The sequence below is a fragment of the Tripterygium wilfordii genome, chromosome 3, assembly GCF_013401445.1.
Source record: "Tripterygium wilfordii isolate XIE 37 chromosome 3, ASM1340144v1, whole genome shotgun sequence".
In the NCBI taxonomy this organism is placed as follows: domain Eukaryota; kingdom Viridiplantae; phylum Streptophyta; class Magnoliopsida; order Celastrales; family Celastraceae; genus Tripterygium; species Tripterygium wilfordii.
In genome coordinates this window covers 8,246,158-8,259,375 of record NC_052234.1, presented here as the reverse complement: position 1 = coordinate 8,259,375, position 13,218 = coordinate 8,246,158, and the positions used below count along the sequence as shown (strand labels likewise).

At 37.4% G+C, this 13,218-nt stretch overlaps 2 protein-coding genes across 2 annotated transcripts; one reads left to right on the top strand and one right to left on the bottom strand.

Annotated features, from left to right (window-relative positions):
* Window positions 1–441: 441 nt before the first annotated feature.
* Window positions 442–2,047, bottom strand: LOC119995597 (pectinesterase PPME1-like). The gene is made up of 4 exons (XM_038842110.1): window positions 1,559–2,047; window positions 1,268–1,474; window positions 859–1,100; window positions 442–772 (listed from the first exon to the last, which is right to left on the bottom strand). The coding sequence occupies exons 1-4, from the start codon at window positions 2,045–2,047 to the stop codon at window positions 613–615; spliced, it is 1,098 nt and encodes a 365-aa protein (XP_038698038.1). The 3' UTR covers window positions 442–612.
* A 619-nt stretch (window positions 2,048–2,666) lies between these two features.
* LOC119995387 (probable dolichyl pyrophosphate Man9GlcNAc2 alpha-1,3-glucosyltransferase) lies at window positions 2,667–8,913 on the top strand. The gene is made up of 7 exons (XM_038841866.1): window positions 2,667–2,906; window positions 3,080–3,543; window positions 3,663–3,846; window positions 3,945–4,052; window positions 6,750–6,911; window positions 7,888–8,140; window positions 8,228–8,913. The coding sequence occupies exons 2-7, from the start codon at window positions 3,137–3,139 to the stop codon at window positions 8,680–8,682; spliced, it is 1,569 nt and encodes a 522-aa protein (XP_038697794.1). The 5' UTR covers window positions 2,667–2,906; window positions 3,080–3,136; the 3' UTR covers window positions 8,683–8,913.
* Window positions 8,914–13,218: the final 4,305 nt, after the last annotated feature.

Here is a 13,218-nt window from a genome sequence, read left to right as displayed (position 1 = left end):
TGTGTGCTCGAAATAATTTTTAAATTTAAAAAAGAAAAAGAAATTAGATGACACGGTGACACGTGTTCGACACGTGTTGGGCAAGTGTCGGTGCTTCCCAAATCCACTTAGTAGATTCCAAGTAGTTTTTGAATAAAACTATAAAAAGCCAATTTAGTTCATCGCAAGTGTTCAAGTTTAAGGCTTGCTGTTTAATAATGTTCTGCAAAATGAACAGGTTTGAAAAGGTTGCATTTGTCATTGCCGTCGTTTTCCATGAGAAATCATATAAGGATTTTGGAGATTTTCTTGATCTAAATGAGGGTGTAGTGCAACATTAATTCCCTATGTATTTTGGAGAGTCTGCATTCCTAACTAATAGACATGACAGTTTTCATAATATTGCTACTTATCAAATAGAAGGGACGATATTGATAAAAATTCTGAAGGCATTGAATTTATTACATCAACAACGTTGATCAGCAAATACATTATTCCGATACATATACTACAATCTCATATCACTTCTCTAGCTACTAGTAGCAGGGAGCCTTAACAACATTTGGAACCAAAAAGAACAGAAAAAACTTGCACGCTTTGCTGCTGCGTGCAGCCAAGTTTGTGATGATGTATTTACACCTTGGGTGGAGGAAGAAGCCATTTGGAGCCCTGAATGAAAGCAAGGGAGATGAACTCGTTGGCTTGAGGAGGTGCGAGTTGCTTGGTGAACTTGGCCCTTGCAGCGGGGTTGGCTCCTGTTCCCTTGCACTGGTATTCCCCAAAGAAAGCCGTACTGCAATGCAACAATCAAAATTATCAGATCAATAAAATTGAATGATTACTCCAATTCAACATAAAAAAAGATAATGAAATCGTTACTTGGCACGTTCTGGTTTGAAATTATCACTCCATCCCTCAGGAGCGACGGCGCTGCCCAAGTCACTGAAGGCAAAAATGACTTTGGGATTAGGCATCCATGCTCTTCCCAAGTAGGCTCCCTTCCCAGCTCCTGTTACTTTGCAGTGTACAAATGAATATCCAGTATCTTCTGAATTGCCCTGTCTTGCGTGTGCTGTTATCACAGTAAATCCTTCCTCTGGTATGACATTTATCTCTGTGTTCTGCAATATAATGTTCATTGTTATCAGTCAAAAATCAAACCCAGCATGTAAAATTCCTACAAATCATATATATGCCTAGATTGACAAAGAGGTTGTTTTTCGGTGGACAGCTGGGTGAGTTTCAATTTATCAAAAAAGAAAGAGGCTGTTTTTGTATTTGGGCGTACCAAATAGAGGGACTTGGCATTTCCGAAGATGAAATCAACGGTTCCGGTAATGAAACAGTCCTTGAAGAAATGAAGGCCCTTGTCATCACACAGTGTGTCCTGGAATCCGATGAGTTTGCAATTATACAAAGCTGATTTGTCTCCTGAGATCCTCGCAGCCACCGCCTGTGCTCCCTTTCTCTCCCCGTCCGGCCTTGGCGCAGAATTCTAATTGGTACAAAACATATCATCACATCCAAATATGTAAAGAAAATGTGTGTAATTCAAACACAACAAGCATTTTTTTTGTACCTTAACAATGATATTTGCAGCGACAAAGTAATCAGACTCGACAATCAAGGTAGCGCTATCGACAGTTCCATATTCAGCCGCCGTGCCGCCGAAAACGATGGTTGGCATGTCACTGGGTGCACCGTACAATGTAACAAAGGGCTTGGTACGTTCAATTTTGACCTTCTCTTGGTACTCTCCAGGTCCAAGTGAGATAATTACACGCTTTGTGTTCCCAGAAGGAATGCTATTGATGGCTTCAGTTATAGTCTTGAATTCCCCACCGGTTTTGCCAACCTTAATGACCTTAGCGCCAGCCTCCGCTGCATCCAAAGCAGGGTCTAAGGTTGCCTTCCGGTCCGCTAATGGCTTGACATTGGCGGTAAACCAGCCGCTCAATTGTGCTGCATCTGCTGGAATAGGGGTCGCGTCGTCTGAAATGACGATGGGAGAGATTAGAAGAGTTGTTAGGAATGCTGCGTAAATGGAAACAAAATTCTTGGTCGACATTTTTGTGGTAAATGAATGCTTTTGTTGTTGATTGATTGTTGTGTTGTTGATGTGTTAGGGTATTGTGAAGGGTGCATGCATTTTATAGGATAAAGTAAGTAGAAAAAATAGCAAAAATAAGTGATTGAGAGATCTCCTCGCATTGTTTTGCTTCTCATTTGAGGTTTCAGACATTTTGTGCCACTAACAATTAACAAATGATGTCTTTCGACTCTTACATCTTTATCTTCTCTTTTTTTTTTTTTTTTTTTTGACCTTTTTTAAGTTAAACTAAAAATGGCATTGCCTAATTATGGATCAAAAATGGCTTTGACCATGAAAACCCTGAACCTATTCCAATCGTGAATAACAGCCGTCAGATCAGCCACCTTGGCATTTATGGTTCTGTAACAGCTCTAACATCTCTGCTGGCTTGACAAAAGCCCACTGAAGCAGAGGGTGTCCAAGAATATGACTCTAAGGCCCAAGTCTTGGAACACACCTTCATGGCCACATAACAATCATCAGTGTCCTATGATCCATGGGCTTTTTTGGCTTTCACTTCCACGAGGCCCAGAAACTATGGGCCTGAGGTTCTGCAGCCTGTCATTCAGAGAGAGTACCACTTACCAACGCAGAAACGCCTTTGTTCTTCCTGCATCTCCCACTCCTTGATCCTCTTCTTCGTTCTCTGAATCCCGAATTTTCTTTGAATAATTTGTAGTTGGTTTTGATTACTGAAACTCAGACTCTTTTTTTTATCAAATTTCGATTTTTGTGGTTGAGCTGTTGAAAATAGCAGAGCCTAGGACCGTCGGTGGGAGAAATCCGGTTTTGGAGACATCAGCGGCTTGGTTTAGAGTTCACAGTGTCTGGACAGGTAAATTGAGCAGATTTACATCAAATTTCTTTGGTTCGAGTTTCGTGAGTGTAACTTTTTGTACGGTATTTGATGACAAGCCAGTAAGAAGTTGCATTTTTAGATAAGTTTACTTGACCTAGACTTGTAGTGGATTTTAAGCATTGAACATTGAATTATCTGGTGCGTTGCAGAATGGAGTTTTTGTGGGATATGTAAACAAGTAAGTTAGATCAGACAGAGAAGTGAGTATGGAAAAGAGACGGGCAAGAAAGTTGGTGAAAGAGAAGGTAGATGTCGATAACATTGATGATAGCTGGAGGTGGTTGGTTCACAAAGGAATTGGGGCTGCATTCTTGTGTATTGCAGTGTTTGCATTATTAATTCGAGTGGCCACATCATTTCATTCATACTCCGGTGCTGGAAATCCCCCGAAGTTTGGTGACTACGAGGCACAGAGGCATTGGATGGAAATAACACTTAATCTCCCTGCTAGAGAGTGGTACCGTAACAGCACCAGCAACGATCTCAGTTACTGGGGACTTGACTACCCTCCCCTCACTGCCTACCAGAGTTTTTTCCATGGTCTTTTCCTCAGAAAATTTTATCCAGAATCAGTTTCACTCTTCACTTCTCGTGGTCATGAATCCTATCTGGGGTTAGTTTCATAACAATTGTTGCTATTGCTTCTTCTTTTTTTTTCTTTTTTTTTTTCTTTTAGGTTTCTGTTTCCAATTGAGTGTATGATTGTTGTGTTTTCTATGTTTTTCTTTGCAGGAAACTGCTGATGAGGTGGACAGTTTTATCTTCTGATTTCCTCATATTTTTTCCTGCAATTCTTTGGTTTGTTCTTGTGCATTATGGTGGTCGGTCAAGTAGCAGTAATAGCGATATAGCATGGCACATAGCGATGCTTCTACTTAGTCCTTGTGTGATCTTAATTGATCATGGTCATTTTCAGGTTCACCAACCTTCTGCTCGCTCGCTTTCTTATTCTTTTTCTCTTTTCTGCTGATGGTAAAAAGATATATAGCACTCATTTATACTATCCTATTTCAGTACAACTGCATTAGCTTGGGACTCACTGTGGCTGCTGTTGCTGCCGTCCTCTCTCAGAAAGACCTTGTAGCTTGTGTTCTGTTTAGTCTTGCCCTCAACCATAAACAGGTGCTCTCCTCATTCAAGCAATTGCATTTTGGCTTTCCAAATTAACTTTTCTAATTCATTTTTTCCCTTTATTTGGTAACTTCCTGTTATCATATCTAATGGGCCAAAATGTGTAATTGTGCTTGAAAACTCAAGGCAGTGCTGTGGGGTCAGTGAATTATTGATTGGGTTCAGTCGAAAGATTTTTGCTTTTCCCTTTTCTTTTTGGAAGTTTGAAGTGATAGCTGATTCATGTCAATCAATATATGTCTTAGTAGATGGATCTTATGTGAAAATTATTTTATTTTTAGACAGCGTTTGAATCCCCTAGCCAGCAATAGTAGATTAATAAGTAGAGGGGTCCAGGTAATGTGCTATTAGTTGTTGCAGGTCTGTGATACATCTACTCAACTTTACAGTCTTTAGTAGAGGGGAAGACAAAGCAAAGGTCCTGCGCGGTAAAAAGTTTATGTTGTGTAGCTTTAATAAATTGTATATACCTGGGTGATTAGTGAAGATTTCTAGAAAGATGATGAAGAATGTACCTGGGTGATTATAGAGTTAAGATTAATCTCTCAACAGGGTTCCAATGGGAGGCAGAGAAAAAGGAGGAGCTAGAGTAGAATTAGTTGGAGGCACCTAGTTCTGCATTTAAATTTAGTCATTTCGTGGAATTGAGTATTGGATGGACAATTCTTCCTGATGTATGAAATCATCTATTTAAGTGGACAGTGGACTAATAAAGATGGCCTATACAATATGGGGCTTCTGGGATTAATTATGATAGAGAGGATATATGACAATCTAGACATAGCAGGGTTACGAGAAGAGTTTATCTCATCAAGTTACGAGGGATCAGGGAAACCATAAAAGTGGAATTCTTAGATATCGAGGTCAATAATTTGAAAGAAGGTGAAATTGCAGATGTTGTATCCTATAGAAGTAGAGCTAGTTGGATGATTACAAATTTCAAAATGTACATACAGACTCTGTGCCGTAGAAGGATATCCTTGAGACGAGAAAATTTTATGGGTCTATGACTCTGTTATAGCCCCTGGTTATGCTATATGGTGGTGAATGTTAGACTATCAAAAGGCAAAAAAGTTTAAATAAATGTAGTGGAAGTGGTAATGTAAAAATGGAACTCTAGGAAAGATAGAAAAAGAAATAAAGATACTTTGTCTAAGATAGCGGTAGCTCTAACTGCAAAGAAGATACTATGGGATAAGTGGATAACTGATAAATGTCTTAGTGCCAGTGTTAGAGAATCCTAGTACGACTGTAGGAGTATGTCATAAAAGGAAATAGGGCGGTGGAAAAAAGACATTAGCGGATGAAATATGGATGGATATGGGTGCAAAAGGATTAGTCGAGAGTATAGCCGTAGAAAATATTGAGTAGCAAAAAAGATTCCTCTTGGTGGATTCCAAGTAGTTTTTGACTAAAGGCCCATTTAGTTTCACAAGTGTTTTAGATGCTTTTCCATTCGCATATGTAAATTGCAAACTGAACAAGTTCTTGAAGCTTGCATTTGTTATTGCCGTTGTTTTCCATGGATGTAAGGCATGATTTTATTTGATTGTTCCATGAGAAAATCATATAAGGAATTAAGGATTTTGGAGCATTTGTAGATTTCGTGATCTAAAGGAGGTTTTGGTGCAATTGACATTCCCCAAATTGCCTCCACAGTGAGAGAGTTGAGCATGGAGTTGTTTTCCATTACATAAAGGGGAAAAAGTGTAAACTAATAGCTGTCTTTATTTTGTAACAGTTTTGAGATGTGAAAAGCATTTTTTTTTTAATGGAAAAGAATGTTATTCATGGTGCCAAGCAAGCAAAAGTTATCATCAACTAACATAGAGTCATGCAAGCAAATAGACACCAAAAGTCTAAATAAGATTTAATTGGCTCATCAGTATCCGAATTAATCATGTGTTCTGGTTCGTTGAAAATTATGTAGTTGTAGCATGGTCTTTGAATTGGTGATTTTCTGGTTATGTGTGCTTGCAAACAGGTGACATTAGTTTAAGAACGTACAGAGGGCTGCTCAGATTGCTGGATTATATTATAACCACTTGGAAAATAATCTGGAACTATCCTTGTTTCTGTTTATCACTTTTTTATTTGATATTTTTTTAATTAGTTTGATAGTTTCTACTTTCGTTTAATTTTTTTCCCCATAGTACATTCTGCATGAACGTATATTCTGCGCCTGCTTTCTTAAACTCCTTTCTAGAAATTCCTAAGGCATTAAAATTCACAGCTTGAGCTGTCAATATTGGACCTGGTGGCCTTCAGAAAATTTCCAGTTATCTGGAGGCCATATTTCCATTTTCGGTGTATTTAAACATGATTGAGTTGAAAATACTGATTAATTTCAAAATTAGTCAGATCAATGAGGGTCGGTTAATAATTCATTGTTGGGCACTACTTGGGCTTTTATTGAATTGCATGGTTTTTTCTGTGGATGTAGTTCCATGCTTGCAAATGAAACCACATGAGCATATTGGTTACCACAATTGATCAAATTGTTCAGGAAATGACAAAGGAATTATCTTGACAGCTCAGAAAACATTCTAAGGCAGCCTTAGCTTTTGTAATTTATCTCTGTTGCTCATCTGTGCGGAGAAGCATGTTTATTTAGTTGTTCAGATATGTTATATGATGGATTTCATTCATTAATTAACTTGTGTGCTTTTACTTCTTTGTTTACTACAGATGAGCGCATACTTTGCACCTGCTTTCTTTAGCCACCTCTTAGGTAAATGTTTCAGACGTCGATACCCAGTGCTTGAGGTGGCAAAGTTGGGCTTGATGGTCTTGGGAACATTTGCTGTCGTATGGTGGCCGTATCTTCATTCGACCGACGCCCTTTTTAGGGTAAGGAACAGCTTTCTATCTTTGAAAAAAGAAGTGCATTGGTTTATTTTATTAATTTGCATTGTTTGATGAAGTTGTTTTTCCTACTCTGGGGGCCCCCACTCGTTAGTTCAACCCTTGGAACACATAACTGTTGCTTTTGGCTGTTTGTCTGTTCATTTACTCTTTCTTGGATAGAAATTGCAACTTCTAGATAATAAATTTCGTGTTCATAACGTTTTCTCCATGGGAGTTAAAATAACATTTGCTTTACTTCATTACTATATAATAGACATGACAGTTTTCTCTAATATTCTTACTTATCAAATAGACGGGAAGAGGTGGATAATGGTAAGCCTGAGACCTGTTCCCGTTGGAACACTACACCTTCTGGCATTTCTACCTGAAAAAGAGGGCCTAAGTTAGGAACATATCATTTGTATACAATTTGCTTTGGGAATTCTAACAAAGGAGAGTCTTGGTACAGTGGTTAAGTTACTTTTATTGTAATCTACACGTTACATGTATTTTTTGTATGGTCAAGTACTTGTGTATATTTGCTCTTCCCAGAACCTTTAAGGATGGAAGCCTTATGCCCAGGCCCCAGGGTGACCTTTTTTTTACATGATTTGCTTGGGAACTGACATCTGTGTCTCTGATGTTTGTTCCTTGCTATGTTTCTGTATATTTCAGAAAAAGAAAATGAGACGTTCTATTCCATTTTGTAACCATACTATTATTGACTATGGCTTGTAACAAACACTCAAATGTGTTGCCTAGTAGGCATAAGAGAAGGATGACTTTTATTTTCTTTGTAAAAGAATCTTGCTAAGGAATTACTGAGATTATTATAGTTGGTATAATACCTGGGGAGTGGCTATGTTACTTATAACGTTTAACCCCCCGAGGGAGCAGACAAAAGTCATCCAAAACTTGTGCTCGTAAGTAGCCATTCTGGGATGCTGTTATTGACTTGGAAGGTTAATGGCTGATCCAGGTTCTCTCTCGTCTTGCCCCTTTTGAGAGAGGCATATACGAGGATTATGTGGCCAACTTTTGGTGCACCACATCAATCCTAATAAAGTGGAAGAGGTTATTTACTACTCAGTCACTGAAGCTTCTCAGCCTCGCTGCAACTATCCTAACTTGTCTGCCCTCAATGGTTCAGCAAGTCTTAGCTCCAAGCAACAAAGGTTTCCTTTATGGACTGCTGAATTGCTCTCTGTCTTTCTACATGTTCTCATTCCAAGGTAACTAAAATGTTTTTTTGGAACTTAATTTATTTTGATGTATTCAGCCTCTTTTTTTCTTCATTGCTTGCTTTCTAAATTTTGCAGTACATGAGAAATCGATTCTGCTGCCACTTCTGCCTGCTAGCTTATTGGCTATGGAGTTTCCTCGTCCCTTCTGGTTATTAACACATTATGCCATGTTCTCCATGTTTCCTCTTTTGTGTCGTGATAAATTGGTGTTGCCATATGTGGCTTTGTATGCTCTATTCATGCTTATCTATCATGCACCTTGTGGGAGACGAGATGATGGGAAAACCCACCGTTTTGCTTCTCTTACCTCTCTCCCGATTTTAGTGACCTTTGTTTATCTGTTCTCACTTATTCTTCATCTCATTTACTTGACCATTCGTCCTCCAGAGAGGTATCCTTATCTTTTCGAAGCTGTAATTATGCTTCTCTGCTTTTCTCACTTTGTGGTGTTCGCTTTTTACACCAATGCAAAACAATGGAGGTTGTTGAGCAAATTTACATCAACAGAGAAGGAAAAGAAGATGATTTGATCTTTGTACTCCTGATGTTGTGTTCATTTTAGGTTTTGCTTAGATTTTGTATTGAAGTGAAACTTGGCAAATGCCGATGTACAAACATGTATCAATTTGACTGATACAGGTGGTTCATGGTTATTTTCCATTCTTAGTAACTTTGTGCTAGCAATCAACATTGGATTTTTTTATAACTTATGTTCAGGCATCCCATGAAGTGCTGCTGATGCTTAAAAGAGGTCTTGAGCATCTGTGATTCCTTTCATTTTGTTTGTTTTTCTTCTTCTTCTTCTTCAGTTTCTGTATGGGAAACCACTTGAATCTTCCTTCTCATTTGGGTAGAAGGAATACATGTTCAATGGGCCTGAGCCTGTTTTCATATGCTGAGCCAAGTCTTAAAGAAAGATTAAAAAAAAAAAAAGTTGGGTTTGCACGAACTCGTTGAGGATAATGATTTTGTTACTATTCCTAAATCCCAACTCTGGTTTCTTTCTAATCTCTGTCTAATCAAGATTTTCACCTCACGTCTTTTCCATCTACTTGATCAAAAATAGGGTATCCTGTGATTTTCTCCTCCTTTCAATTCCTGGAAAGTTTTCTATGTGCTAATGAAATTATATGTTGTGGGATTAAGTAAACCTAATAATAATAAGTGGATTCCAAAAAGATTATGATTATGGATTGATGTTATTGCTGTATCATAAAAGTTTCAATAAACATCATTCTCTAGGGTGGATGCCGACAAGTGACCATCACCATCACCAAGTAGACTCCATTTTGGATTAATAGAAAATTGAAGATTACAAATCCGAGTGTTTAAAAGACAACCTAAAGTCAATTCACATTCGCTTTGCTTGGATTGAAAAATGAAGAGGAGAATAGAGTTAATGGAGGGAGAGTTACGGGAAGGAGAGTTAAAAGAGGGTGATTACCTTGAATGGGAATCGAGCTTTCCTAAGTAAATTTATTAAATATTTCTAGGCCTAATTACAAATATATAAACTAGTGCTTCAAAAGACAATCTAGATTTTTTCTTAAAACAAAATCTTGATTTAGATTTAGTTAGATATTGGTTGTTGGAGATATTGCTAGGATCTTCTCTTCAGTCGGTCAAACTAGAAATAAAAATTTATGTTTTGGGTTTAGTATAGTAGATCCCACAATATCTTTAGTGGCTTTAAATTGGTTTTATATATTCCGGCCTTTTCTTTTATTTATTAATGCAGGCACAGTTGATCCACTTGAAGTTTATGGGCCTCTTATTCCAGTGGTTGAACAACGGCTGAGATTAGAACTGATAAAAAATTTAAAAATAATTTTGAAAAAGTGACTGTTATCATTAAAAACGTCGTCCGACCACTGTTTCAGACGGTTGACCACCCAAAAAACTTCTCCCAACATCCTCAAACGAAACTCAATTATCCCCAACCACCATTGTTTGGAAGTAGCAAACCACCCAAATGGAAAATTGCCTAGTCCAACCGATTGAGCAGTCATCCCCGACAATCAACACCACCTATAGGCCAACCTCCTAGAGGAAACCCACCCCTTCTCCAATGCAAATGGTCGCCAGAAATCACATACCTAGTTGTGACACGTTTCAACTCTGGGTACCCGCTTCAAAACCCATCAATAGTTTTGTCAATTTTCGAATTTTGTTATTTTTTTATCAGCTCTAATTAATCTCAGGCGTTGGTCAGTTCCAACGATTGAGATTAGAGTGCCATAAATTTCCTAAATTTGTGAAGTAAACTTTGTAGACGGAAGAAATAAACAGTAAAATTAAGGGGTTACATTAATATGACAAGTTCCTCATATGATTTTATATGACTAGAAACTAACAATTACATATATAAATTAAAATAATAAAAGATATAACACATGGTATAAATATTTAATTAGTCAAATTAAGCTAACTTTCCTTGACCTCATTAACTATATTTGGATTGCAAGTATGTTTTTGTTGTTGTTATTATTATTATTATGAATGTTATTGTAATGTAGTTTGTATCCAATATAATGATTTTAATTCATTATTTATTTGGGTGTTAATTTAATGCCTAGATAGAAATTGAATGGCTAAATTTCTTCTCAATGATGTTTACATACATTCCTAGGTTGGCATTTCTTGGCCACCATTGACCACTTGCCCTAATGATTTGTTGATTAAAATCAACATAATCATCATTGATGGAGACTAATTAGTTTAGGGATATGTTACTAAAAATGCTAATCAATTAGAAGTAACCCCAACTCATGATCATATCCATACACACACGTATAAAGTTGCCAACTGTGTCGTCTAATCAAAAATCGTGCGAGTTAGGTGGAAGTACCAAGTTATTTTAATTTATATCTATGGTTGCACGAGTTATCACTTAAAATATGTAATAATGTTCAGCACTTAAAATCTATAATTAATCATTTTTTTTTGAAAATATCTACAATTGATCAATTAATTAATAAAAAGTCAAGTATGTATATATATAATCGGAAGCGCTACGTATTCCTAACAAATTCAATCATAATATGTAATTAGACAACGTAACAACCAAATTCAATATAATTAGACAACGTAATAACGAAATTCAATATAATTAAATAACGTAGTATTATTATGACCGGTTATAAAAGAAATTGTTAGAGATATATAGAGTTTTTGCATATATATATATACACAATATTCACATTCACATGATAATCTAAGTCACGTATTTTCATAAAAAAAGGTATTTTCTTTACCCACGTTATGTAGATCCACTAGTAAACTATAATTTAAAAAATTAAGATTATTTAGTAATGATAGTTTTCATTATTCTTCTTGGGAAGTGGTGGGGATGGAACTAATTAATACTATTATTTATGATCAATTATTTATTGAAAGTCATGGCTTCACATTTTGTGTGTATTGGGGGACTCAAACCCACTCGTGTGACAGAAAAGAAAAATACTTTCATGATTTCCATCTAATCATTAATAACAAAGGATAATTTATTCTACTTCAGTGTAAGTGTTGATGGCACTTGAGGGCGTGACCTAGTGGTAAGGGGGAATGCGCACAATATTTTTACATAATTGAGATATTACAAAATATTTATGTCAAAAGTGATACGGACCCCAATAAAAAATATCTCAGTCATCTTAATAGTGGATGTGTTACTATCTGGTTCAATCATCAAGTTTTGTGGGCCTCTTCACTTTCATCAATCGAGGGACAATATCCACTGTTAAAAAGGTGTTAAAGGGATAAAAATCCCACATCGATTGTTGAGGGGCTTGATGTCTAGTTTATACTCTCTCAAGGAGGCAATATATATAGGTTACAATTAATCACCAATTAGTGATTCACGGGTATCAATTATCCTTTGATAAGGAAACTGGAAATCAATCATACAATAAGAGAATATTATGTTGAATTCGGTGGTTTATTACTTTTGTGGATGATTGCACTAGGATGACTTGGATCTATACGATGAAAAATAAGAGCGATGTCAGTGGCATATTCAAAGCTTTCTATTACATGGTTCAAAACCAATATTCACTCCCCATCAAGGTGCTTCGTTCCGATAATGGTGGTGAGTATATAAATTGTGACCTTGTTAATTTTTTCCAGGACAAAGGCATACTTCATGAGACTACATGCCCTCAAACCCCACAGCAAAACGGGATTGCTGAACGGAAAAATCGACATATCCTTGAAACCACACGAGCACTGTTGATTGGTGCAAGTGTTCCCCAAACATATTGGAATTATGCCGTCACCTACGCAGTCTACCTGATGAATCGGATGCCTTCCAAAGTTCTAGATTTTCGAACTCCTTTGGCAACATTGCCTGATCATGTCTCTATTTGCTCTTCTTTAACTTTAGAACCTCGGGTTTTTGGTTGCGTTGCTTATGTGCACTTACCCAAGAATCAACGAAGTAAACTAGATCCCTGTGCAGTGCGGTGTGTATTCCTTGGATTTAGTCCCCAACAGAAGGGGTACTGATGCTATCATCCTTCCTCTCGTCACATGTATGTCTCAATGGATGTTACGTTCTCCGAGGATTCAATATTTTTTCCTCCTACCCGAACCAACCATGATCCTCAGGGAGAGCCTCAATGTAATGATGAGGATTATGGTCAGTTCGATACAGTGTTAGAAGAACCCACAACTGAGATTGAAGCCGAAAGTGAAGTTGGGGAACGTATTACATCCGAGAGTGAGATTGAAGCAGTGACCATGCCTGATGTAATGCATGAAGCTGAGACTACAGCATCAGGGACTCTGCATGCAGTGCCGTGTGCAGCAGATGAAGAAAAAAAAACCCCTCCTCCAGTATCACCTCCAAGATCTGCTGGTCCTAACAATATCCCGGAGGTAAGTATCCCTGACCCTGAAACTAGTTACAATTGTGGTCCTGTAGAAAGTACATATGTGTTACCTCCTCGAAAAAATCGTGGGAAACCACCTGAGAGGTATTCTCCAGAGGAGAAAGTAAAGTATTCCATTACAAACTATGTATCTACTCACCGGTTACCACAATCGTATTGTGCTTTAGTTCACCAGAT

What these genes read in the sequence shown, in the direction of transcription:
- LOC119995387 (XM_038841866.1), top strand. Translation starts at nt 3,137, where the DNA reads ATGGAAAAGAGACGGGCAAGAAAGTTGGTGAAAGAGAAGGTAGATGTC. An exon ending in GGTCATGAATCCTATCTGGG is followed by an intron (nt 3,544 to 3,662) that starts GTTAGTTTCATA and finishes TTTTCTTTGCAG; the next exon opens with GAAACTGCTGATGAGGTGGA. An exon ending in TTGCCCTCAACCATAAACAG is followed by an intron (nt 4,053 to 6,749) that starts GTGCTCTCCTCA and finishes TGTTTACTACAG; the next exon opens with ATGAGCGCATACTTTGCACC.
- LOC119995597 (XM_038842110.1), bottom strand. Translation starts at nt 2,047, where the DNA reads ATGTCGACCAAGAATTTTGTTTCCATTTACGCAGCATTCCTAACAACT. An exon ending in ATGCCAAGTCCCTCTATTTG is followed by an intron (nt 1,101 to 1,267) that starts GTACGCCCAAAT and finishes ATTATATTGCAG; the next exon opens with AACACAGAGATAAATGTCAT. An exon ending in TTCAAACCAGAACGTGCCAA is followed by an intron (nt 773 to 858) that starts GTAACGATTTCA and finishes GTTGCATTGCAG; the next exon opens with TACGGCTTTCTTTGGGGAAT.